Source organism: Canis aureus, chromosome 14 (genome assembly GCF_053574225.1).
Source record: "Canis aureus isolate CA01 chromosome 14, VMU_Caureus_v.1.0, whole genome shotgun sequence".
Classification (NCBI taxonomy): domain Eukaryota; kingdom Metazoa; phylum Chordata; class Mammalia; order Carnivora; family Canidae; genus Canis; species Canis aureus.
In genome coordinates this window covers 32,291,746-32,318,420 of record NC_135624.1, presented here as the reverse complement: position 1 = coordinate 32,318,420, position 26,675 = coordinate 32,291,746, and the positions used below count along the sequence as shown (strand labels likewise).

General features: G+C 41.7%; 1 protein-coding gene and 1 long non-coding RNA gene across 13 annotated transcripts in view; one reads left to right on the top strand and one right to left on the bottom strand.

Annotated features, from left to right (window-relative positions):
* Nucleotides 1–21,346, top strand: part of TMEM71 (transmembrane protein 71) — a 43,650-nt gene extending 22,304 nt beyond the window's left edge. For 10 of the 12 annotated variants that reach the window (XM_077847300.1, XM_077847304.1, XM_077847309.1 and 7 more), the window contains 6 exons: nucleotides 8,427–8,483; nucleotides 9,420–9,593; nucleotides 13,270–13,345; nucleotides 17,060–17,121; nucleotides 17,215–17,275; nucleotides 19,961–20,114. In XM_077847300.1, coding sequence (XP_077703426.1) covers nucleotides 8,427–8,483; nucleotides 9,420–9,593; nucleotides 13,270–13,345; nucleotides 17,060–17,121; nucleotides 17,215–17,275; nucleotides 19,961–19,976 — 446 coding nt within the window. In that variant the 3' untranslated portion in view covers nucleotides 19,977–20,114. Of the gene's footprint in view, nucleotides 1–8,426; nucleotides 8,484–9,419; nucleotides 9,594–13,269; nucleotides 13,346–17,059; nucleotides 17,122–17,214; nucleotides 17,276–19,960; nucleotides 20,115–21,210 lie in introns of those variants that run through there. The other 2 variants (XR_013351861.1, XM_077847306.1) reach the window with 2 other exon arrangements.
* LOC144283341 (uncharacterized) lies at nucleotides 14,878–19,538 on the bottom strand. Its single transcript, XR_013351862.1, has 3 exons — nucleotides 19,437–19,538; nucleotides 17,828–17,930; nucleotides 14,878–15,235 (listed from the first exon to the last, which is right to left on the bottom strand). It is a non-coding gene; the product is annotated as an uncharacterized LOC144283341 (long non-coding RNA).
* Nucleotides 21,347–26,675: the final 5,329 nt, after the last annotated feature.

Below are 26,675 nucleotides of genomic sequence, written 5' to 3'. Positions count from 1 at the left end.
TAAAGGTATAGTACTTACATGTCTTACTATTTTTCTCATTCCACTTCCTGGGCAGAAAACACAATGCTACGCTCATTTTTTTTTTTTACTTTTTTAAGTTGTGGTAATTATAGATTCATGAGAAGTTGCTAAAAATAGTACAGAGAAGGCCTGCATACATTTCATCCAGATTCCCTCACTGGTTACAACTTACTCAACTACACACTCATTATCAAAACCTGGAAATTAACATTGACACAATACGATTAAGATTTCACCAGTTTTCAAATGCACTTGTGTGTGTGAGTGTATTACTAGATCAATTTAAAAACAGAGTAAGTACTTGTTAAATGAAGGCATAATTCTCGCGCAAACAAAAGATTAATTAAATGGAACGTATCCTAGTTCCCACAATAACAAGGATGTATAAACAGGGCAGAGAGAAAAGAAAGAGGCAGAGAGGTGGGGGATGAGCCTGGAAGGATAAACTGAAGATATATTTGGAGAACCTTCTGTGCCGTGTTGAAGAGTTTGGATTTTATCCTACTCAATCAAGGGTATCTTAGAAGGCTCTCAAGCAGGGTGATAACATAATTAGATTCGAATTTTCAAAGATTACCTTGACAGGAACATGAAGTGAAGATTGGATGAAAGGTACCAAGTGGGAGCTCAAGGGCAATTAAAACCAACAGGCATACAGAGGAATGTGGATCTGGAAATAGAGAGGAAGGAAAAGATTTAAGGAATATTCTTTAAGGCAGAATGGCCAGGTTGGTGAATGATTGTGATGATGCGAAGTGGGAAGAATCGAAGAAAACTGGGAAGCTGCATGAAAAGTTCAGCCATCAAGAAGGCTTGGAAGGCAGTAATGGTGGAGTAATGAGGAGAACGGGCTTTTGAGCAGAATGGGTTTGAATTCAGGTCTTGAAACTGTGTTTTCCGACCTAAGTGGCCTTGGATAATTTAATTAATCCCCATGACCTCCATTTCTTCACATATAAAAGAGAAAAATAGCACATAGAATTATTGTGAGGATAATATGTACTAATTCTTGAGAAGTACATATTAGCATATGGGCTGGTGTTCTGCTCAGGACTTAGCTCTGAAGAGGCAAAAAAAAAAAAAAAAAAACAGATTTGAGTCCAGAAATGAGACAATGAATTCTATTTTCTGTGAGCTGAATTTGAGGCACCGGGATTAAGTGGAAAGCTAGCCAGGGGAGGTTTGGAAACATGACAAAAGTGTCCCAGAGCAAGGAAGGACCTAGAGATATTGCTTTGGAAGCCAATACAAGAAGTTGTAGAGGTCTCAAGAATAAAGTGGTCTACCTATAAAAAATGTAAATGAAAAGAAAAGGGAGTTAAGAAAGAAACTGAGGAGGTTAAACAGAAGCTCCAGCCATAATTTCCCCTAACAATAGTGAGTGTCATGGGCCAGCATCATCCCAACCAATACACATTTTTAAAAATGATTTTACTTATTTATTCCAGAGAGAGAGAGAGAGTATGAGTGGCAGGGAGGGGCAGAGGGAGAGGGAGAAACAGACTCCATACTGAGCAGGGAGTCTAATGGGGCATTTGATTTCAGGACCCTGAGATCTTGACCTCAGCCCAGGGCAGATGCTTCACCGACTGAGCCAGCCAGGCACCCCCCGACCAATCCATGTTATGTACATCCCCTCTCTCCAGTGTCTGCAAAGGACTATCATCTGTGTGTGTGTGTGTGCATGTGTTAAGAACACTCAACATAAGACATACCCTCGTAGCAAAGTTTTGTCTACAACACAGCATTGTTAACTATATGTTCTGTGCTATGCAGTAGATCAGTAGGACTTATTCATCTGAAACATGGGCTGCTGAAATCATGGAGTATTTCTCCTTCTGTGTCTGACTTATTTCATTTAGCATAACATCCTTTAGGCCCATCCATGTTGACAAGGATATGGAGAAAAGGGAACCCTTGGGCACTGCTGGTGGGAAAGCAAATTGGTCCAGCCACTATGTAGAAGTTTCACAAAAAATTAAATATAGAACTACCATATGATCCACTTCTAGGCATGTACTCAAAGGAATTGAAATCAGAATCTCAAAAAGATAGCCTCACTGCTGTGTGCTTTGCAGCATTATTTACAGGAGCCAAGATAAAGAAACAATCCAAGTGTCCATCAATGATAATGGGTAAAGAAAATAGGGTATCTACATACGATGGAATACTATTTAGTCTTATGACGAAAGGAAATCCTACCATTTGCAACAACATAGAATATTATTCTTATCTCTTTTTTATAGAGAGGGAAACTAAGGCAGATTAGATAATTTCCCTGGGGCCACCCAACTAGTAAATAGCACAGCCTGGATTCCAATCCAAGAGTCTTGAGCATATGCTCACTGCTCTATACCCAGGAAAGGTTCTCTGGGGAAAATTTCTCAGGCAAGGAACCAGAAGAGCATGTCATAAAAGAGGAGAATATAAAGAAATAGCTAGTGGTGCACAACTTAATAAAGAAGTGTCCTGTAGCCTTGAAAATGTTTCTGATAAATGAGTTATGTATGGAATCTTTCATCAGAAGGGAGCATACAGGACATTTTACCTACTCTTGGCATTCCTGGCAGATGGGTGCAAATGCCTGTAGTAATACGGCACTGTTTTTAATTTATTTTTAAAAATATTTTATTTATTTATTCCTGAGTGACACAGAGAGAGAGAGAGGCAGAGACACAGGCAGAGGGAGAAGCAGGCTCCATGCAGGAAGCCCGACGTGGGACTCGATACCCGGACTCTGGGATCACGCCCCAAGCCAAAGGCAGACGCTCAACCACTGAGCCGTCCAGGCGTCCCACTATTTTTAATTTAATAAGATACTTTTAATTGAGATACAATTCACATATCATAAAATCTATTCTTAATATATACACAAGGTGGTTTGTGCAACTTATTAGCTCTGAAGAGGGCACTTTTTAAAAAAAATTTATATTACTTCCAGGATAGTCAACATACAATGTTAAATTAGTTTCAGGTGTGGAATACAGTGAGTCAACAATTCTCTACATTACTCAGTGCTCATCATGATGAGTGTACTCTTAACCCCTCCACCTGTTTCACCCATCCTCCCACCTACCTTCCCTGTTTGTTCTCTAGATTTAAGAGTCTGTTCCTTGGCTTGTCTCATTTGTCGTTGTTCATTTGCTTTGTTTCTTAAAATCCACATGCAAGTAAGACCATATGGTATTTGTCTTTCCCTGACATCTCACTTAGCATTATACCCTCTAAATCCATCCATGTTTGCAAGTGACGAGATTTCACTCTTTTTGATAGCTGAGTAATATCCTATTGTGAATTTATACTACATCTTCTTTCTCCATTCATGCATTGACGGACACTTGGGCTGCTTCCGTATCTTGGCTTTCGTCAGTGATGCTGCAATAACAGAGGTGCATGTATGCTTTTAAACTAATGTTTTCATATTCTTTGGGTAAAAAGCCAATAAAGTGATTACTGGATCAGAGGGTAGCTCTATTTTTAATTTTTTGAGGAAATTCCATACTGTTTTCCGCAGTGACTGCACCAGGCAACCATGACCACTTTCTACCCCTGGAACATCTTCATCACCCCAAAGAGAATCCCCACACTCAATGCCAGTCACTTCCTGTTCCCCATCCTCCCCCCCACCCCTAGTGCCCAACAACCATTCATGGGCTTGCCCTTCTGACCTACCCCTTTTGGGCTGCCGTGACTTTTTAAGGCTACCTCCTCCTCTTACTGGCAATGCTGCTGCAGTAGTGGCTTCCCTATGTTGACGCATTTGGTGGTTTTTCAAAGTCTCCAACCCTCCGTTCTAGGCTGGCTTTCCCAAGTACATGGGACTCTTCTCAGTTCTAAAGCACCATTTCCCAAAGTGCAGGCTGGGGGGATGGACACCTTTAGGACATAGAAGTCATGAACACTGAATCTCACAGTGACAGAGAAGCTATGGTTCCTTTTCCAATTCTCTCAGTCCTTCTGACATAAACCAGGAGAAAGGCTCAGTTTAGAATCTTGGTAGCTGGAGCTCCTAGATGGCTCAGTGGTTGAACATCTGCCATCAGCCCAGGTCGTGATCCTGGGGTCCTGGGATCAAGTCCCACATCAGGCTTCCTGCAGGGATCCTGTTTCTCCTCCTGCCTATGTCTCTGCCTCTCTCTCTGTGTCTCTCATGAATAAATAAATAAATAATTTAAAAAAAAAAAGAACCTTGGAGGCTTCAAGGCTCAAACTCTTGCTAGTCTTTTGTTTTCACCAAGTTGTTTTTTAACAAAGAACAGGCTCAGAGCTTTCTGGTATGGGCAAATTAAATCAAGTCTAATTTTCATTGTATTCATTTTTCCACTTACTTTCTCTTTATGGCATTTAAGTGACTGACACACAGTTTCCTTCAAAGTAGAAGATTTAATGAAACAACATAAAAGAGAATATTAAAAATGGCTAAGGGTAAGCAGGCTCTAGGATATGGCCAAAATCAGGAAAATGATGTTTAGATGCTGGAAGTCTGGAAACCGGTGTTCTAAGGGCAATGTTTCACATATTCAACAATTAACATCTAGTTTTCCTGTAGTTTGCCTCCTGGAAACATGTCCAAACAATTGTAAAACAATTGGACCACAGCAGTGCTGCACGAGGATGAGCTATCTTGCTAAAATTCCCATGGTTTCCAAATATCTTCTAAATATAACAAATCAAACCACCCCCCTCCAAAATCGGTAATTAGGCAAACCGGGTGCACACAGGACTTTGAAATCCCTCATCTCTGCTGTCAACTGTAATCAAATCTTCCCCAGACTTCTTGTTTTCCGGATTTACCCAAGGCCCCGTGACTTTTATCAGCAATTTATTTTTCTCTGGAAATGTCGCCTCGTTAGAAGACTCAAGAAGAATTCAAAATTAAATTGTTCTGCTGTTTTCTCTCTGGGCAAGGGATGCAATCAAAACTTACTTCCCCTGACTTTCTCGTGCCTCATTTTTCAGACTAAAAAGGATTTTTATTGGTTGCCTATTTTATCCTTAGCTCACCCCTTTTGCAGCTGTGTCTAGACACCTTCCTCATCAGCTGCAATTCATTTTTTAGCCGTGGCATTTTGCAGCTCCCCAGACCCCGGGACTGCAGTTTGGGAGACATTCCCAGAGCCTGTGAGTCATACTGAAAGAAGATAAAGCATTCTTGCAGACAGGACTGATCAGTAGTGCCCGTTCCACTTCTCCCAGGCCCAGGAAAGAGAGGTAGGACACCTCAGGCAAGGCTTTCCAGCTTGAGGTCTGTGGTTTCCTCCAGAGCTGATGCCTCTCCTATAAATATCTTTGATGGCAACATCTATTATGTGGCTTTATGTTTCCCTCCATGGCAAACAATAATGCCCATTTTATATGCAAGGGTATGGAAATACGCTTGGAAGAAACAGACCCTTTTAAAACAGAAGTAAGCTAGATGGAGTTTAAATAAATCAGGAGAAATAGAATAGAATTAGTATCTTCCAATGTGATACAAAAGGGCTGTTTGCTGAAATGTTATCTGCATCGAGATCCTCTCGTTTATTGTTAAGGTTGGAGACAAAAATTAAATGTTGGGTGCCCAGGTGGCTCAGTGGTTGAGCATCTGACTTTGGCTCAGGTCATGACCCTGAGGTCCTGGGATCGAATCCTGCATCGGACTCCCACAGGAAGCCCGCTTCTCCCTCTGCCTATGTCTCTGCCTCTCTCTCTGTCTCTGATGAATAAATAAATAAAATCTTTAAAAAATTAAATGTCAGTTAGGGAAAGTATACATTGGGGACAAACCATATCTCCCCACAGATGAGCATTCCTTGATCATTCCTTGTGATTTTTTTTTTTGTAGTTTCCATCTTTAATGCTGTCTTCTAGAAAATTCTGCGTGGTAGTCTAGTACTCCACATAGGACATGTTTTTAGTTCATCCAGCTCCCACTGCAAAGCCAGAAGTTCAACAAAGCAGCCTCAAGCAGCCACACAGGGACGTTTTTACTGCTCTCACACGTTTCCCATCCACATCTCTACAGATTTTAGTGAAGTGTCAATCTTGAAGAAATAATCAGCCATGAAAGTTCTCAGCTTTTTCTCACTTCCAAGTGAATTTGACCAGATAGGCTTCTCTTTTTTTAACGGCTTTATTGAGTTAGAACTGATATACAATGAATCGTACATATTTGATGTGTAAATGTGATGAGTTTGAACAGGTGCAAACCCCCGTGGTACCATCACCACAATTGAGGCAATAGGAATATCCAACCCCTCTGGAGTTTCCCGGTGTCCCACTGTGCATACCTGTGTGTGTTTGTAGTGAAAACAATTATCATGACATCTGCCCTCTTAACAAATATTACAGAGCACAGTACAGTTGTTAAGTATAGCGACTCTGTTATTTAACCCATCTCTAGAACTTACTCTTCTAGCATAACTGAACCTCTATACCCATTGAACAGCAACACCCCATTCCCCACCCCCATTCCAGCCCCTGGAAACCACCATTCTATTCTCTATGTCTGTGACTGACGATCTTAGGTACTTCGTGCAAGTAGAGTCATGCAGTATTTGTCCTCCTATGACTGATTCATCTCATTTAGCATAACGTCCCCCAGGGTTCAGCCATGGCTTTGCAAATGGCAGGATTTTCTTTATTCGTTCATCAGTTGATGAATGCTTGGGTCGTTTTGGTAACGTGGCCATCGGGAATAGCACCACAACCCACATGGTCCAGGGACTCCTCTGCAGCTCGGTCATTCCTGGATGATCCCTATGTTTCGCTTCCTGCGTTTCCTTTCTCTATGGCAACCGGCAGGGATGCTTCTGCAGATGCTTTGTCAAGCGGCCGCAGGGTGTGGGTGGGATGGTGGGAGGGAGACCGCAAGGTTGGCAGAAATTCCCCAGTCCAAAAGCACCCCCTCATTTGCTCAGTATCCAGGCTGAGTGGGAGGGGAGCACCACATGCAGAGTCAGCCCACCAGCCTGGGCTGGAAGGCCTCTCTCCCCACTTGAAGCCTCAAACTCAAATCAGCTCCAGCCTCCACAAAGATGAGCACTGATCCCGTCTCTATGGTTGCTGTGGTCTAAGTTGTTCTGGCGGCTTCACATGTCTCATCCTCCCTGCCCCTCTACCAGAACCCTCTATTTATTAGCACATCCTACTGAGTGCTAACAATATGCTCCGCCTTAGAGCTGATGTCTGGCGCTGGGGCAGATGAAGTGGCCTTTTTCTCATGGTGCTTTCAGTCTAGAAGGGAGGCAGATATTAAACAAAAACCACACAAATTATGTATTATATGGTATGTGTTTATATAATAATTACAAAATCATACATTATGATTTGCCCTGTGAAGGCAGAGTGCAGGGTGTTTTGACAAAAGTAAGGGCAATCAGGAAGATACAGAAAATGTAGGAAAATACAGATGTTCTCCGCTAGTAAGTGCTGAAAGAGTTGCTGAAAGAGCACTAATGGTCGAGATTCCTTCTACACTTGGTCTGCTCCCTCTGTGATAGGGTTTCACAACCTCAGCATTATTCACACTTGGAACTGGACAATCCTTCATTGTGAGGCCTGCCCCATGTATTATAGGATGTTAACCGCATCCCTGGGCTCTATTCATTAGACGCCAGTAGCAATTCTCTCCCCACCACCACCAATTTGTGACAGAAAAAAAAAATCTTCAGACATTGCCAGATGTCCCTGGGGGCAGAAATCTCCAGTTAAGGAGTGTTGTTATATGAGGACTCCATGTGTATTTTGGGGTTCCACAATCTCTCCCAGCTCCCGGAATGGGGCTGGGAGTCTCTCATTGCTGAGCGAGCACTTCAACACAGAGCAGTCCTCACCTTATACTCATGCTCCAGATTGCCTACAGAATAAATCTTAGCTCCTGAGTTTGACCCATGAGGCCCTTCATGATCAGACCCCTGCTTAGCAGTCCAACCAGGATCACCTCCTGGGAGTGCCCACACTCACATGCTCCCCTATTTAGCCTTGTAAGGGAACTCACTCTTCTGGGAACACCCTCCCCCATGTTCTCTCCTGGGTTAATGTCTTTCCTTCCTCTCTTCCTCCTTCTCCACCTCCCCTCCTCTTTATTCTGTCTCTATCTTTCCTTCTTCCCACTGTCTCCCTGGCACTCCTACTCATCAAGTTGTCACTTAAGTATCGTCTCATCCATGAAGCCTCCCTGGATTCCCCCTGATGGACTCAGGTGCTCCTTCCTTGATTCTCACTGGATGCCTTCTGCTGCCCTTCATGGTAACATTGACCACACTGCATCCTAATTGCTGGTGTGTATGCCTGTCCCTCTCCAAACCACAGCCTTCTTGAATGAAAAAAGAAATGTTAAGGTATCTATTATGTTTTATCCAGCATTTCAAGATATTTTACAGAGGGAGAACTCCCTTCACAGCTTTTCTCTATCTCCTCACCAGGAGTTAAGGCACATGAGGACAGAGACATCATCTTCACCATTGTATCCCAGCAGCTAGGTCAGTTCCTTATATAGAATCACATCCAGTAAATGTTTGCTGAATGAATGAATGAATGAATGAATGAATGAATGAATGAATGAGACGTAGAAGGAGTTGGCTCTGCTATAGTTTGGTGCAATGAAGATGGGAGGTTGGGAAGCCTGGGTGGCTCAGTTAGTTAAGCATCAGACTCTTGATCTCAGCTCAGGTCGTGATCTCAGTGTTGGAGGATAAAGCCCCATGTAGGGCTCCATGCTCAATGGGGGAGACTGCTTGAGATTCTCTCTCTCTCCTTCTGCCCCTGCCTCCCTAAAATAAATAAGTAAATCTTAAAAAAAAAAAGATGCGAGGCTCATATATTCATCACACATCTCTCCAATCCATCTCTACAACCCCCCCCCCCGCCCCCAATGCACTTGGGGATTAAGGGAGAGATACTTTATCTTCTTCTCTATGCAAGTCTTCGGCTACTATTTCATGATTTCTTGCAATGATTTCTTGCAACGCTCCCTGGATTTTACCACATACCAAAACCACATATTACTTTATCTACATGAAAACAAGGCTGAAGAGTGTGTGTCCAGTGCCACCCTCACTGAGAGCCACTCCAGCACCCCACTGCAGGTGGCATCGATTCCAGACTCCTCCAATGGGAAGTCAGTGCCTCCTCTGACCCACCCTCCCTCTCACTTTCCAGCCAGTCACATTCCACCAGGTCCCGTTGTTCCAACCACCTGGGACTGGGCCTCCCTCAGGACACTTTCACGCCTCTGGCCTTTGCTCTCATCACTGCACTGAAGAGCCTTTTCCTTGGGGGCCTTCAGACAGGAGGACACATTGCAAGGCCACCAAACCTGGGAGCCATCTCCCATCCGACTCCCGAGGTGTTGCTATGGGGATGACCACTGGCCATCTCGCAGGGAGAGTCACTGACCACATGCCCTCTTTTTCCAGAAGAGGATCCTGACTGGCCGCTGACTGATGCCTGGGAGTCGGAGGGGACGACAGCAGCCTCCACCTGCAGCCCTGCCATGTCCCAGACTCCCCGACAAAACACCCACAACGGGGCTCTCCAGACTCATGGGATGGCTTCGGAACATCTCCCAGGGAACATTTTGGATCATGCAAGTGAGTTTGTTTTGTTTTTTAATCTTTGCCACACCCAAAAAATTCTTCCTTTTGGGGCCAAAGAATGAGTTAAAGATGATTAAGGTGCACTTGGGAATCGGCCTGTGGGAGCAGGGGAGGACCGGGCTGCTGCAGCACCTGGTGACGCATGCACAGAGGAGGTGCCTGCTTTTGGGGTGTCATCTCGGAGGCACCAGAAGGACTGGCTTTGCAGCATTTTCTTTCTTTAAAAAAATAAAATAAACCCAAAGACATTTGGCAAAATGTTAAGCTTTGCTAAAGTTGGGTGATAACGTACACAGGTGCCTGGGATTTTATTTTTCATACTTAGCTAAGGACGTGACATATTCTATAAGAAGAAAAAGAAAGGAAGGAAGAAGAAAACCCCCTTGAATGCAATGCCTCAGGCAAGGGAAAGTCAAAATATATAAAGGTATTGGTATTTCCTGTCAGGAGTAGATCTGAAATACATCCAACAGGCATGTTCTTCACCCATCAGTTTGCCAACATCGGATTAATCATGTTCGCACACAGCGCTGCGGCATCAGGGCTCCGTCCTGGTTGCCAAGGTTCAAAGCCCAGCCCCCTCCTTGTTCGCTGTAACTCAGAAGCAGGTCAGCCAGTTCTCTAAAACAACATTTTCATCTCTAAGTGGAGATAGCATAGTTCCTACCTTGTAATGACAAAAATAATTCATGGAAAGCACTTGGCATCCCATGTCATGGATCCTAAGGACTCAACATGTATGTGAGATTATGATTACAAAAGACTGAGGTCAAGCAGGAAAAAAAAAAAAACTTCTCTTTATCTGTCTTCACAAAACCGCAAACATGCACCTCACTGACCATCCTTCCTTTCCCAAAGGCCAATATACCCCCTTCCCTTCTGTTCCCTAGTCAGCTACTAGGTGTTACAGCTTTCAGAGTTTCCTTCCAGCTGCTGGGATGACAGAAAAAGCACCTTTTATTGTTTAGACAGTTTCCCGATGATCCACAGCCACCTCCTCCAGGGATCCTGCCCTGTTTTCTGGGGAGGGGGCAGTATTAAGTGACCCTCTGGGCTTTCAGGCTTCCCCCTCTTGCCCCCATTTCCTGCACTGCTCTTGCATATTTATTTCTGTGTCTGGTCCCCTGGACTGTGAACTACTTGAGGATGGGCAATATTGTCTCGGTTGTGTATGGATTCCAGCCTTCCCACAAAACACCTGGTACAGAGCAGGTGCTCCAAAACTGGACCAATTAGGTGTGCTGTCTCTATTTTACAGATAAGCATACTCATGAGTAGACAGGGCTATTAAGTCTTTGCACATGTGTTTTGCTGTGTCGGGAATGTGTCTCCCCCCTGCTATACCTAGAAGACCCCCCCACTCTTTCAAGGCCCAAATCAAAGAATACCTTGGTGGGGGGAGGTCTTTTCTGTTCCTCCCTTCTAGCTGGGGGAGGTAACACTTCCCTGTGATCCTTCCCCAGCGCTCTGAGTCTATTGCTATGAAAGGGATTTTCCTCTTCTCGATCTGATTCTGAAGGCCTGGGGTGGACGAGGTCTCCATCTGATTCTATTTTGTCTCCTTCACATGTGGGTTGTGATCGTGCAGTCTAGGCGATGTTTGGCCCACAAAGGAGAGAGGCGTGCCCGACATCATCTCTGCTAGTCACGATGTTTTGAGTTCCCGTGGATGGATGAATCAGTAACAGAATGTATTTGGTTCATTAATGAAAATTCCGGGCCTAGATTTTTCAGATTTCTGCCAGTCTCTACTTCTGTGGTCTCTTGTCTTCTATGTCAGCTTTACTCTTTGAAAAGGCTATTATTACTCTATGGTGGTTCTTGGTGGCTGAGTGCCTGCAACTTCCCAGATTCTTCAGTCAGAGGAAAGAGGTGATGGCCTTCTGGAGTTATGATAAGAGATGACGGCCTTCTCAAGTTATGATAAGAGGCACCCAGTTTCACTGGTTCTGGAAGGGTCCCATTTACATGGAAAAAAAAAAAAAAAACAATCACTGTCGCTAGGTCTGTGAAGCCCCAAATGGTTGGAAGGGGATCAAATGCCAATGAGGGCACTCGGTCTCTAAGTGAACCATGCTCTAAGAGAAGTGAGGCCATCACTCCAGCGCCACCAAAGAACAGCAGATAGGTGCTGACCATTCTCAGTAAGCTTGCAATCTAGTGGGGAAATCTGGAGAAAGAAAACAGCAATTTTAATTCACTATGATGAGATTGCTGATGCAAATGCATGAGGGATGATGGGGCTACAGAGAGGGAACCACTGAGGGCCACAGGGGAATTGAGGAAATCAAGGAGGAGTTCTTGAAGGAAGTGACAGTTAAGCTAGGCCAAACTGGATCCTAGAGAAACGGCTCCTGAAGGAAGGAACTAGTGAATACTTTGTATCAAATCATACAATCGTATCTTTGTAGAATTTGAATTTAAACCAGTCTCTGTTCACTGTTCGAGTCTAACGATTTTAGCAGTTTGTCAAGCTGGACTTGTTTCTGTGAGGAAATGTTTTCCAAATTCCACATCAAATCAGAGGCAGCTAAGAATACAAACACACTTTAGAAGGATGGTTGAGTGTTCAGCTGAACCCACAATAACTTATTTAATTCACAGTATACATGAAATACTGTACATTTGCAGTGACATCATTCACAACTGCTATATTTTGCATTGCCAATCTTCAGTACTCCACCCACATTATGGACTAAGTAGGTTTTGTTAGCTGACTCAATCTTCATTCATAGCATAAATAGCAAAAATAAATACATTCACAGCACAAAGTCATTCCAAGTTTTAAACAACTGTTGCAAAATTGAGCTTTTGAAGCATTTGGTAGAAATTAAGTTGAGGTCTGTTTATCCTTTCCTTTAGCTCTTTATGTGATCATCCTTAAGCCAGCTCTGCTTTTTTTTAGGTGACTGGAGTAATATTCAGGTTCACGATTTAACTCCTATGATTATGATTGCTGGAGGACCTGCTGTCATTTCCACTGTGGCTCTAGGGCACTGAAATATTTTACCGATAGCAGAGTTTTGCGAGGACAAATAGTTCGTAATATATGTTTCCTTTTTCGCCCTCTAGAGACTACCAATATGCAAAGTTGCAATTTTCTGTCAGGCCAAATAGTGTGTCCTGGCTAGGCATAGTTTTGAAAATTTGGCTCTGACACCTTGGAGCTGTGTGACCTTGGGCAAATTTCATCATCTCCTCGGTCTTGGTCTTCTCGCGTGCAGAGCGATGACAGTGGCTCCTACCTCACAGGTTGTTATGTCGATTCAATGAGGTCTGAAAGCTCTTTGTGAATTATAAGGCACTCTACAAATTTAAGGCATCATCGTCATCATCATCAGAATGAGATTTCTGACATTAGCATACATTCCACACAGCCTTTCCCCAGCATTACAGTAAAAGGCAAGCCCCAGTTTGTGTAGCATAAGCATTTCTTAATGACAGAAAAGATTTTATTATTTGCTAAAATTATCTAATGAATAGATGGATCTGCACAACATTTGATAATTTTATCTTGTTACTTATGGCAAATTGCGTGAGCTGACATACATTTGAAACTGTTTTGTGGGGTTTTTTTTTGGTGTATAAAGAGGAAATTTTATTACAGTATTGTTGTTCCAAGATTATCAGCAATGAATTCTAATCCATTTATTTTTCTTTTACCCATCAGAAACCAGTTTGTGGCGAGAGGTCTCCTTTCAAGCAATTCTGCTGGCTGTGTGCTTCATCGTCTGTGCATGTGCAAGGTAATTCAGAGTTTATTTTCATGCAGCAGTGTTTCATAATTAATAAAGCTGTAATTGATTGATAATTTCCTTACCTGATTCCACAATGCATTTTCAGTAGCTCTGTGGTTAAGATTTATTCATTTACCTGTGCCCCTTAAGTGCCCCTTTTTCTATCACTTGCCCCTCTCGTTATCTCACAAAGTGTACAAAAGCCAGTGGATCTTGCTAGAAATTGGATTTTATTATGCATCCTCCTTTGTTTAAATCCTCAGTGACTCCCTGTTACGGATAAGACCTGAGTAACCCTGCTTGGAATTCAAGGGCATTTGAACTCCCAGTAAGAGAACTTGGAGTCCCCACTGGGACTCCATCTTTCTCATTATACTTTTATATCCTAACATAAAATATCTGTTCCAGGGAAGCCCATTCAGCATCTCAGATCACATAATACTCTTGGCTGATGATAGGCTCTTCTCTGTTCTATCCTCTGTCCAGCATGTCATTCCTATTCTTTTCTTGTCTAAATCTCTGGAGTGGTGGTCAAGTCCCTTCTATGAGAACTGCACTCATGCTCATGCCTCAAGGCCTTTGCACTTGCTGTTTATTCAACCCACTACAATCTTCTCTAGAAAGCCTCATAACATGGGTCCTTACTTCTTTCTGGAATCTATTCAAATGTCACATCACCAGAGAGACATTCCCTAACAACCTTGTATAAATAGCATATCACTCTCTACCACTCACACCTCGCTTTACTTTTTTTCAGAGCACTCATCCACCAGACCTATTACATGTTCACTTGTTTGAATTTTAATGATCTATCTCTCCCTGCAAGAATGTGAGCTCCATGAGAGCAGAGACATTGTGTGTCTCCTTCACTTCTATGTCCCTAGTGGCAAGGATTTGTCAATATTTGTTGAATCAATGAGACAGGGATAAATAATTGGTTCAGACCCAGGGTCTTTGGGGTGCTTGTGCTCTTGTCAGCAAGTATTGCTTGCTCTTAGGTCTCACCTCTTGAGGGTCGAATACCTCACATCACTTGGGAGAGTTGTGTTTTTAAATACAAAGTCCTGGATCCCAACCCTTGAGATACTAATTTAGATCTAGTGAAAATCTGTATTTTAAAACAAGCATCCTAGATAATTAATAAGTAGAGAAGTATTTTTAAGTTTAAGAAGTTAAACATAAAGAAGTATTGAGGATCCCTGCATGGCTCAGCGGTTTAGCACCTGCCTTTGGCCCAGGGCGCGATCCTGGAGTCTTAGGATCGAGTCCTGCATTGGGCTCCTGCATGGAGCCTGCTTCTCCCTCTGCCTCTCTCTCTCTCTCTCTCTCTGTGTGAGGGGGTCTCTCATGAATAGATAAATAAAATCTTAAAAAAAGAAGTATTAGGTATTTTTAGATCACAATGGGACCAAAAGAACAAAAAGTGGGGGAGGTCCCATGGTTAAATTCTGCATTGTATATCCCAAGTCAGAGGATCATGTATGCATTAGCATAATTAGGCCCAGTGAAATAACACAGTGAAGAAATATGATTACCTTTATTTAACTTAGTATTTCTTAACTGTAGTTGATCATGGAAACTTCTCTTTTAGTTCATGGGACTATTAATGAAATGTTCCTCTTCAGTTAATTCCTGTAGATACTTCCCTTCTCCCTTAAGAAGGGAGCTTAATTCCCCATCCGTTGAGTGTGAGCTGCATTTAGAAACTTGCTTCCAAAAAACAGAGGATGGAAAGGGGGAAAAAGGGAACTTCATGGCCAAGAAACGTAGCAAACATGACCTCAGATGCTCAGATGGTCAAGGTTAACATCAACAGGGATGAGTTATACTCATAGCATGTACTCTTGATACGATGTGGTAAGACTGACACTTCACCTCTGTGGTCTTCTGGACTCCAATCTAACCAGAGAAAAACTTAAATTAAGGGAAATTTTACATATTATATGATCAGGACTTCTCAAAACTGCCAAGGTCATCAAAACCAAGGAGAGTCTGAGGAATTGTCATAACCTAGAGGAACCCAATGAGACATGACCAAATATCATGAGGCATCCTGGAAGGCATCATGGAACGTGGTTAAGTTAGGGAAAAACTGTAAAGTCCAAATGACGGGTTGAATGTGAACCAATGTCATTCCTTCATTATGACAGTATGCCATAGTAGTGTAAGATGCTGATCCTTGGGGATGCTTGGTGAGGGGTATATGAGAACCCTCTGTGATATTTTTGCAACTTCTCTGTATCTCTAAAGTTATTTGAAAATAAAGAGATTTATTTAAGTAAGAGATTGGTTATAAGAAAAATTATTATTATGGGTAGCAGCATGGATGAACCTCAGACACAAGAGTCTGTATGATTGCCAATACATGTAAAATATAAGGAAAGGCAAAATGAATCCATTGTTATAAATATAATAATAGTGGTTGATGGGGTTCCTGGGTGAGTGAGTTAGTTAAGGGTCTGACTCTTGATTTTGGCTCAGCTCATGATCTCAGGGTCATGAGATCGAGCCCCACATGGGGCTCCACGCTGGGCACAGAGCCTGCTTAAAATTCTGACTCTCCCACTTCCTCTGCCCCTCCCAACCTTCTCTCACTCTCTTAAAAAAAGAAGAAGAAGAAGAATTGTAATTAATTCTGGGGAAAAGAGTAGGAAGGATGGCAAAGGAAATGTTAGAGACTGCTGAAAATATTCTATATCTTGATCTGGGTAGTGAATACAGGAGTTCAGTTTAAAAACAAAACAAAACAAAACCCAAAACCAAGATGTGCACTTTAAATGCTTTACTGTTATTTGTTAAGTCACAATTAAAAAAAATTTAAATGCACACAAAGAGATGTCTAAAAGGGTATTCATTGATATTTAATAATGGCTACTTTAGGTCAATGGAGATTTTTATTGATATTTTCTTTTCCCTTTTGTACCTATTTATAATTTTTTTCACTGATTCATGTTCTGAAAATAAAAACAATAAGGAAATTATTCTTTTAAAAAACATGGTATGCCTGGTATGCCTGGTTTGTTCAGTCGGCTAATTGTCTGGCTTTGGCTCGGGTCATGATCCCAGGGTCCTGGGATGGAGCCCCACCTTGGGCTCCCTGCTCAACCAGGAAGCCTGCTTCTCCCTCTCCCTCTGTCTGTGGCTCCCCCTGCTAGTGCTCTCTCTCTGTGTAATCAATTAATTAATTGTTTTTTTAGAAATCCACCCTGTGAAACAGTAACCATCAAATTTGTAAAACCCCAAAATTTTAACGCTTTTTTGGGCAAGGTTTTAAAGCAGTTGGCACACGGATTTTCTCCTTCAACTTTTCTAGAAATTTTATACTTTTGTGGTTACATTTCAGACTACGACTCATTTTGAGTGAAACAGTTAAATTTTGTGTTGAGGTGTAATGTATATGTCGAGGTTCCTTCTCTTGTGTGTAGATATAAAATTGTTTCAACATAATTGTTGAGAAAGCTGTCCTTTCCCCATCAAACTACTTTTGCTCCTCTGATAAGACTCAGTTAACTGTATCCATATGGGTTCACTTCTGGTCTTTTCTTTCCATTCTATGCCATTGACCCTCATGTCTTTCCTTTGACCAATACCACACTATCTTTATTATTGTTGTTATAGTAACTCTTAAAGTACATCATAAGCATTTAGTCACTCTAAAAGAACATCTCATGTATTGGAAATGCATAATTAGTTTGCTAAGCCTGACAAATTCTGTTGTTTCAGATGGTTTCTGGGAGGAATATCAGTCAGTGTCTTCACATGCTCATTAATGATAACTATTGCCTGTAAGTAACCATTTCTCAAATTATTTCTCCGATCCCTGTATTTTATTGGTCATTCAAAAATAATTCTTAAATATTTTCTCTTTCTTATTCAAGATACTGTCAAGTCATTATTTCTCGGCCTTGCCAGCTATGTCAAAACCACCACTTGTGCTCAGTAAGTGTTGACTGTGTTATCACTGTCTGGACAAAGATGACTATGATCTATTCTCTGAGAATGCTTTTTGCTGAGTAATAGATGGCAATGACTACATACAGGAAAGGTCCTGATTCTTTCTTGAGAAATACTTCCTGTTAATGCTAAAATCTAATGGCATTATCATCCTGTCTCTTAAATTCTGACAAATTTCTCAAAATAGAGAATTAAGCTTTAAGGCAGTAGGGCTTAACAAATAACACGACTTTAAAAATTTTAAATCATTTCAAAGTGCCTTTATAGATTCATAGCACTGCCCTTTATAAATACCACCTCTTAAGAGGACTTTATCTTATAGTTACCCAAATAGCTGGCAAACCGCCCATGAAATGGTCTCAGTTACGAAGTGTGGTGTTTCTCTACCATCTCTCACTCACTTAACGATCCCCCTGTGTGCTGACTGTCATGGCTCATCATATTTCAAAGGGTTACTGGGGTCTGGGTGAAATGCTCACAGAATTTCAAACAGTCTGAAAAACACCATCTCCTTGCAAGATGGATTGTGTTAATTACCTTCACTTCAATATGGCTGCCAGCGGTCAGCTCCCATGGCTTGAAGACGGATGTCTATAATTCAAATTAGTTTACTGGCCTTTGCTCTTGACACTGTGTTGCCCTATTTATGAAATCATTGTGTTAATTCTGAAATCACAAGGGGACTTAGTGAAGATTTATTTTGTTTAGGACTTCAGCCAGTATTGATTTCCTGACACTCTGAGCGATGTTTCTCTTCATTTCCTGGCATTCTAGCTTTCTGGGGGGCAGGCATTGATATAGCTAAGATTTGTTTAACCTCTTAGTTATAAAAGTGAGTCCTGAGGTCGCCCAAGAAATTCTTATTCTTTAGCCCTTGTGTATTAATGACATTTGTTCAAAACTCCTCTAAGATACTCACTTCCTTCCCTCTGGCTGCAGGCCACTCTCTAGGTCTGTAGAGACTTAGAAATGCACCTCACCTGGCATTAATGACAGATTTGCACCCACACTTAGCTTTCGGGGCTGAGATGTTGTACTATTCAGTACTGGACTAACCGACAATGTCTAAACGACCGATTCTCATGCAAAGTCCATCTTGCACCTCACTTTCAAAAGTAAAAACATTGTCATTGTTTGTCAGATGGTATGGATTGTTTAAATCCCTTCTCTTTGGGTTTTAAGATGAACTTGTGCAATGAATCGGAAAGACAAGTATCATCTTGTTAAGAACTTGTAATGAGAACAGAGTTTCTCAAAGCATCAAAGCATGGCATCTGCTCTAGAAGCACCTGGAGAGCTTCTATCCTGATTCCAGCTCTTCTGAATCCAAATTTCTGGGGGATCTTTAACAACCTCTCTAGGTAACTCCTTGCATATTAACTGTGAGAACCTTGGAAAGATGATTTGTAAAATCTTTATCCCCTGATTTCTTTTTTTTTTAATATTTCATTTATTCATGAGAGACAGAGAGAAAGAGACAGAGGGAGAAGCAGGCTCCCTGCAGGGAGCCTAATGCAGGATTCGATTCTAGGACCCTGGGAACATGGCCTGAACTGAAGGCAGATGCTCAACCACTGAGACACCCAGGTGCCCCTTGTGTCCATACTTTAACTTGTTCTTATTCCCTCTCCATTTTTGTCCTGTTTGCTGCCCCCTCCCTAGCCTCTTGTGCACACACTGTTGTATTTAAGATCTATTAAAACAAGAATCATTGACTTCATTTTTGTATCCATCTCAATGTCTTGGGAATAGTAGATACACCATAAATATTCATTAAGTTGAATGTATTTGCTGCATCATTTTTAAATTACTTTCTTTATAACCAAGAGCTCTATATCTGTATATTAAAGATTTTGCAACCCTCTCCCACACACCTAAACATATCCAGAAGTTAATAAGTCAAAGACATGGTTATTAATATCGAGAGGCGAGGATGACTCATAAGACTCCTCTGACAATCAAAGATGCAAATCTAAGGGGGTGGAGTACACACACTTAATTCACCTCAACAAACATTAGTGGAGCAGCTATCCCATGCCTGTCCTACACTGTGCAAGGTAGATTAGATTAGGGACCTATTCTTTCACACTTTATACTTCTCAAGTCCATCTCTTTTCATCCCATAATGTGATTTTCATTCAACCACCTTCTTTGTTCATCTTAAAGCCCGTGGGTTTGGGGACTATCCATATGGTTCACCATTGGCCCAAGTGTCTCTTTCAAATGAAGGTCATCACAGGTATCCCACGTTACCAATTATATGTGTTAGCATCAGCAAGATGCATTTTGCACATTTATGACATCATAGTAACGAGAGAGGTAACATCCATTCTCTCTACTCTTAACATATTGGAATGTGTGTTTCTATAGCTGGTGAATGAATGGGTAAACTTCAGGGAGTAGAAATATGGGGAAAACCCTATAAGGATTTCTGTTCTAGGGGAAGTGGTTCAGGTGGAAAAGAAAACAATATAAAATGGTAGTTAATTAAGTACCAAGCTGGAATAAAAATAAACGTTACTTCAAGTTGAGGCTCTGCTCTTCCTAGTTATGATTACTCAAGCTAGTATGTGTGTGAGTGTATGTGTGTGTGCAGTGATTGCAGTAGTTATCACATTTCCTGTCTATCTGGATGAATCATGCATTTCTTTTCTCTTTTCTCTGATCTAGGTTTGCCAAAATTTGACAACCATTTAGGACTGTCTCTGATGAATGCCTTCAATCTGAATATCCAGAAATTGTCTGATTTGCAGTCTGCTTGGAATCAACCACATTATTGGAAGGCAGTGAGCAACTGGATAATCAAAAAAACATTTTAATTTGGTTATGTGTTTTTAAAAAGAAATCTCATTTTTGCCCTCATTCTTGTAATATGCTCGGGAAAATAATATTAATTTGTCTTTTCTATGCAAACCCTTAGCAGTTGAAAGGGAACAGACCAGGAAATGTGATAGAGAAGGAACCACCTGGGTAGATGTTCCCCTTTTATCCCCTGAGGCACGATTTTCAATTGTTAATTTTCATTTAGAGAATTCTATGAGGTGCTTGTAACAGTGCAGATTCCTGGACCTGCCTGCAAACACCTATCCCTTTACTGAAATGCTTTAATTGAATAATGTAAGCAAGTCTCTATAGTCAATAACCAACTTGAAAGTAAATAAATTGTAGTTTGCACATAAAATACAATGTAGAAAAAAAATTCATCCCCCCCGCCCCTAGGAGTGGCTTGATGGGAGTTGGTGTCAGCAGATGCCAGTTAATGGAAAATGGGCAGGAGAGAGCCTTTCTTTGGGAATGCACATTCTTCTTTTGAATCATTTTCCTTACAGTTTTCAGCCTTCTTGGGACTCATGATTACCTTTCATTCATGTGCAATTAAAATAAAGATATAAGAGAAAAAAATCTTTAAGGGCCAAATAAGTAAGGCAAAATACCAGAGTGCCTTGAAATGCATAAAAACGGTGCAGTTGCCCAGCCAACTGGAGGGTCATAGAAGAAACTGTCATTGCTTTTGCTTGGAGTATGTTCTTGAGGCAAACATGGCCTGCAACTCAAAGTTGTTCTCTGATATTCTCTGGCTAGACACCTGTGTGGAGAAGATTGTCTTTGCTAAAATGGTAATATCAGGATACTACTCTTTATATGATTTGTATTTAGTGAATTTGATTTGAAAAAAGTACTCTACTAGTAAGTAAATGAGGTCATCAGCAAATTATATATATGTATCTGTCATCTATCTATCTATCTATCTATCTATCTATCTATCTATCTATCTATCATCTATCTATCTATCTCTATCTCCATAAGAGTGGTCATGGCAGAGAGCAATTGGACACTGTATTAGTTTGCTATAGCTGCTGTAACAAATTACCACAAACTGATGGCTTAAAATGACACAAATTTATTGTTTTACATCTCAGGAGTCTATAATCAAGGTGTTGGCAGTGCTGTTTTCCTTCTGGGGGCTTCAGGGAAGAATCTGTTTCCTTGCCAGTTTCAGCTTCTGCTGGCAAAGTGACTCCTTCCTCTTGCTTCAAGGCACACAACTCGCTTCAAGCATCACCTTCTCCTCTTCTGCAAGGAAATATCCCTTCACCTCTCTCTCAAAGAACACATGTGTTCATCTCTAATTATGACTTCCCTCGGAACATCAACAAATATATGCATAGAGTAGGGCAAACGGGAAGAGCAGGGAGGACTGGAGTGTCTGTTACCCTTATCACTAGAAATGACTGGAGGATTACTGGTGCATTAATTAAGATTCTGGAAAGAGCACATTGGAGTATCCCAGAGGATCATGTGGCAATGGCCGGGAGATAGAAGCAAATAAACTGCAAAAAGAAATGAAAAAAAGTTGGGAGAGACCCAAGAAATCATATCGTTAATGTCTATGTTGAAAGTGATAACAGCCTACTTACAGGAGATTTCAAGATTTTTTAGAGATATATTATTTAGGATATGTGATCATATCACATATGACTGATTTTTAAAATAATAGTGATTAAAAATGTAGAATTCAGTATTTTATACTTTCTTTAATAAAATCAAGTTTTTTTTAAATAAAGGATATATGTATTTACATTTAAATCCCATTCTGATCATCCAGGGTAATCTCCCTATCCCAAAAGCCTTAACATAATCCCAGCTGCAAATCCCTCTTGCTCTAGATAGTAATATTCACAGGTTCCAGTGATTACGACCTATATGTCTTCAGGGGCCATTAGTCAGCCTGCCATCCTATCTTCAGCTTAGGATAGATTTGCCCAACAACTTAATAGATCTGGGATGTGTCCCATACATTTTTTTTTTTAACAAGTAGGCAAACTGATCAGGAGAAGGTGGTCCTCAAACCACATTCATGGCATGCTTTGAAGAGGATTTAATGGGGAGCTAATTGCATAAGAGAGTCTCATTTTGATGCTCTCTCAGGAGAGCGTGCCTTGAGAATTTTTTATGTTTCCTATGTCTCTGTGTCGGAGACTCGTTTATACAGGGTCACTGGATTTACATGATAATAACTTTCAAAGTTAGATGCAGAAATAAAAATAATTTGGGGCGCCTGGTTAAGTGTCTACCTTTGGCTCAGGTCATGATTCCAGTGTCCTGAGTTTAAGCCCCACATGGGGCTCCTGCTCATCGGGGAATCTGCTTTTCCCTCTCCCTCTGCCCCTCCCATCTGCTTGTGTTCTCTCTGTCTTTCTCAAATGAATAATAAAAAATAAAATATTTTTTTAAAAACAGAAATGCAAATAATTATTTATAATTGTGTCATACTTTACTGTGTCCAGGACCTTTCCTCCCAAATTATATAAGCTTCCTATCACTGTTGTAACAATTGCCACAGACTTGATGATTTAAAACAAAACAAATTTATTGTCTTATGGTTCTGAAGGTCTGATGTCCCAAAATGAGTCTTAGGAGTCTACAATCAAGGTGTCAGCAGGCTGTGTTCCTTCTGGAGGCTCCAGAGAAGATCTCATTTCCTTGCTCTTCCAAATTCTGGAGGCTGCCTACATTCCTTGTCCCTTAGACCCTTCCTCCTTCCTCAAAACACACCCTTCTACTTCTGCTGTTATATCTTCTTTTCCAAATTCTGTCTTCTTTCTTCCTTCTTAGGAGGATTTTTGTGATCTTATTTTTTTTTTATTTTATTATTTATTCATGAAAGACATCCACACACAGAGAGAGAGAGAGAGGGAGAGACACAGGCAGAGGGAGAAGCAGGCTCCATGCAGGGAGCCTGACATGGGACTCGATCCTGAGTCTCCAGGATCACGCCCTGGGCTGAAGGTGGTGCTAAATCGCTGAGCCACCCAGGATGCCCAGATTTTTATGATTTTATTAAGCCCACCCAGACAATCCAGATTTTCAGATCTTTAAATCAATCCTATCTGCAAAGTCCCTCTGCCATGAAGCTAATGATAACAGATTCAAAGTAGTTTCTACTGTAAGGTCAAAAAATCCTAAGACAAACAATTGTAAGTCAGGGACCATCTATATATATATTAGTAGATATCTAGATCTACATCTCTCTCTCTCTCTCTCTCTCTCTCTCTATCTATGTATCATCTTATTGGTTCTATCTAGCTATCAATGAATCATACATTTTATTGGTTTAATAGAAGGTATGAAAACCACCATTTTATAGGCTTAGTTAAGCATAGAGAGGTGTTATAACTTTCCCAAGCACAAAAGAGGCAAGTAGGAGGTCTAGATATCACATACAGGTCTGTTGACCCCTCAGTCCTTGCTATCCCCATTATTGATTATGGTTGGAAAGATTACAAGAGAAGGGCATGGCACCTTGAAGATCAGATATTGCCCCAGTCACTCTCTCAAGAAATATTAACTCTAGAAAAAGGTTTTCATGAGGCAAGGGGTTAAATGAAAGAGCCAAATTGTGACCTTTTCCTTCTTCCTTGTACCTCAAGATTCTCAAATCTAGTTTGTCAGAGATTTGACATGAATGTGATGCCACAGGAGAGAGAAATCACCCAGTGCTCTCTGTCTGGTCTGCTTGAAGACCTCTGCTTGTAGATGCTTCTATAGCCCTACCCAGCTCAAGGAAAGCCTGCCATTTTGATGGAGCATCTACTATGTGCTAGATGTTGTACCTGCCTTGTCTATAATCCACCGCCCCTCCCACAGCCCTGCCAAGGGTTACTTCATATTGTATCTGCCGTAACAAGTAAATCCATGTAATGCCTGATGTGGACCAGGCCACTCTCCATTACCTTTTAACCATGGCATTGACCTTCAAGCTTGCGCACTTAATTGCCTTGGGCTGAGGAGAGATGGGTCTCTTCCCTTATATTCCACAAATAAGGGTGAGGGTCACACAACTATGGTGAGAAAACTAGGAAATGTGAGGGAGCATGTGGATGTTTGGTGAACTCTCACAGTGAGACTCTGACACAGTCACATTTAAAAGAGGAGGAATTGTGGATCTCAGAATGCTTGCCTCATGCTGTCTCACAACGCATAATTAGAGAAGCCCAGATTCCACTCAGGTCATTAAAACTCTGGTGCCATTTCCCCTCAGTGCTTCCCCAAGTAAAATCTACTGTAGTTGCTTCAAAACAACTCAGATGCAAAATGATCTGCCTGTGTGGCAGGGGATGCCAACCACCCCCCATCCTCCCCAAAAGGAATCCCACTATTGCTCATGCAATACAGCAGAGCAGACACCTGCTAACTTGGCATACTTTGCATCAATGCCACATTTCCCTACCAGGCCCTGATGAAGGTCTGGTCGTGTATTTTTAAAAAAGTCTATCCCGCTGTGATGGCTGCATCCCCTCCATCTGTCCCATGCTGGGTGAAATGGGCTACAGCTGCAAGCTACACCTGCCATGGAGCCAGACGGGGTACCTAGGGGGTGGACCGCAATTTAGCAGGTGGATCCTAATAGCTGGCAACCACTCTGCAAAAATTTTCTTATCCTTTTGTAGCCTTAAAAGAAATAATAACAAAGAAAATGAAATGCAGGAGTGGGGGTGGGGGCGGTGGGGACAAAGGCTGGTGCCTCAGGACTTTTATTTTCAATGCAAACTGACATTTTGCATTTGCACTGGGAAGAGAGAAGATGACCCATCCTCCGCACCAACCCAAACTGAGATGGCACACTTTTGTGTGGGCGAAACTCAAGTTGAGTCTGCAAGGGATCTGCTGTGGGCAAGGGGAGAGAGCTGAAGCTCTGTGCCAGCAGCTCCTCTGCTTCTCCTCCTCTTTCTCCTTCTCCTTTTCAGTGAAAGAAAAAATCAAGAACCATATCCTAGAGCTTCCACCTCCCCATCTTCCAGGTTTCTTTGTCTGCAGAATTGCATCCTTTGAATGCTAACTAGCACTAGTACAACATGATATTTGGGCTGGAGGCAGAGCAGAGCTGGGGCTGAGCTCCGTTGTGTCACTTTGAACAAGGTATTTCATCTTTTTAAGCCTTAACTTTCCTGTCCATAAAATGGGATAAAACTATTTCCCTAATTCACAGCATTTTTATGAGCATTAAATGAGTCTACACACAAAGTAAGGAAAGCCTAACACAGTGCCAGATATGTAGTAAGCTCTTCCAAAGTGGAGCCTGCAATATTACTACTGCTACTACTACCAGGAGTAACAGGAGCAGTAGTGAAAGTCATTTTTCTGATTTCTGGGACTATGTAAATATTTTAGTGACTGGTGAGGCAATAGAACAAAGAGCCGAGCCCTGGTCTGAGGCTGGGCCAAGGCTGAGCCAGTCTAGCTGAACAAATCCTCCTCCCAATGCTGAATGTCAGGCAGAGGGGTGGAGAGACAACATGAGTTTTGAAGTTAGAGTATGACTTGGCTGCTCTGCTGTTTATAGCTTTGTGATATTGGGCCCTTCCCTCAGCCTCTCTGATGCTCACCTATACCCCAGGCCCGAGTTCCTGTCTGTGGTTCTCTCTGAAGGGGGAAGGGATTATCCTCCCCCTTCTCCATGGCTTTATGGAGAAGACCAAGCAAGAGAAAGTGAGCTTAAACAGTGGCATGAGAAAGGAGCTCACTTTCATGAAATGATTGATTTGATTTTCTTTATTTTGAAATTAATCCACCATCATTTTGTTGAAACAAAAATGAGAACATTCAAATAAACAAGAGAAGAGGTTACCTCGAATCCCTCAACTCAGAGACAGCCACTGCCAACATCTTGGTGTTTATCCAAGAAAACTGTCTTGGTTGCAAGGTTGATGAGATATGAAAACAAGCCACCCAGGGAGAAGGACTTTGGGCATGGAAACAACAACCATCTGGGGTCAAACGTGTGGCCATTGTCCTGTTGGAAGCAGAGGGCTCTGGCAGATGACAGGCCCAGCTCCCTGCTATGATTTATTGAAAGGGTAGCCATCAGCTGTCACCCTGTAGGAAAGTCACCTCACTCCCCACCCCCAATGTGGAGTTCAAGATGGCCACACAAAAGTTAGTTTTAAAGACCCTTTATGAAAAAGGAAGTGGGACATAAACTAGAATCTAATGTGTTCAGTATATCTGTGTGTCCTCCTTCCCTCCTTCCCTCTCCCTCCCTTTCCTCCTTCCTTTTCTCCTTCCCTCCCTCCCCCTTCCCTCCTTCCTTCCTTCCTTCCTTCCTTCCTTCCTTCCTTCCTTCCTTCCTTCCTTCCTTCTCTTTTCTTTTTTCCTTTCTTTTCTTTTCTTTTCTTTTCTTTTCTTTTCTTTTCTTTTCTTTTCTTTTCTTTTCTTTTCTTTCTTTTTTCTTTCTTTTCTTTTTTTTTCATGCCTCAGTCCCTGTGTTATTTCTAAGCTCTGTGAAGATCAGGGCTTACAGTCTAATGAGTGATGTATACAAAGAGACAGTGACACCAGTGTGATGAGCAATAAGACAGAGGTGACTCCAAATAGCTGCAGAGAC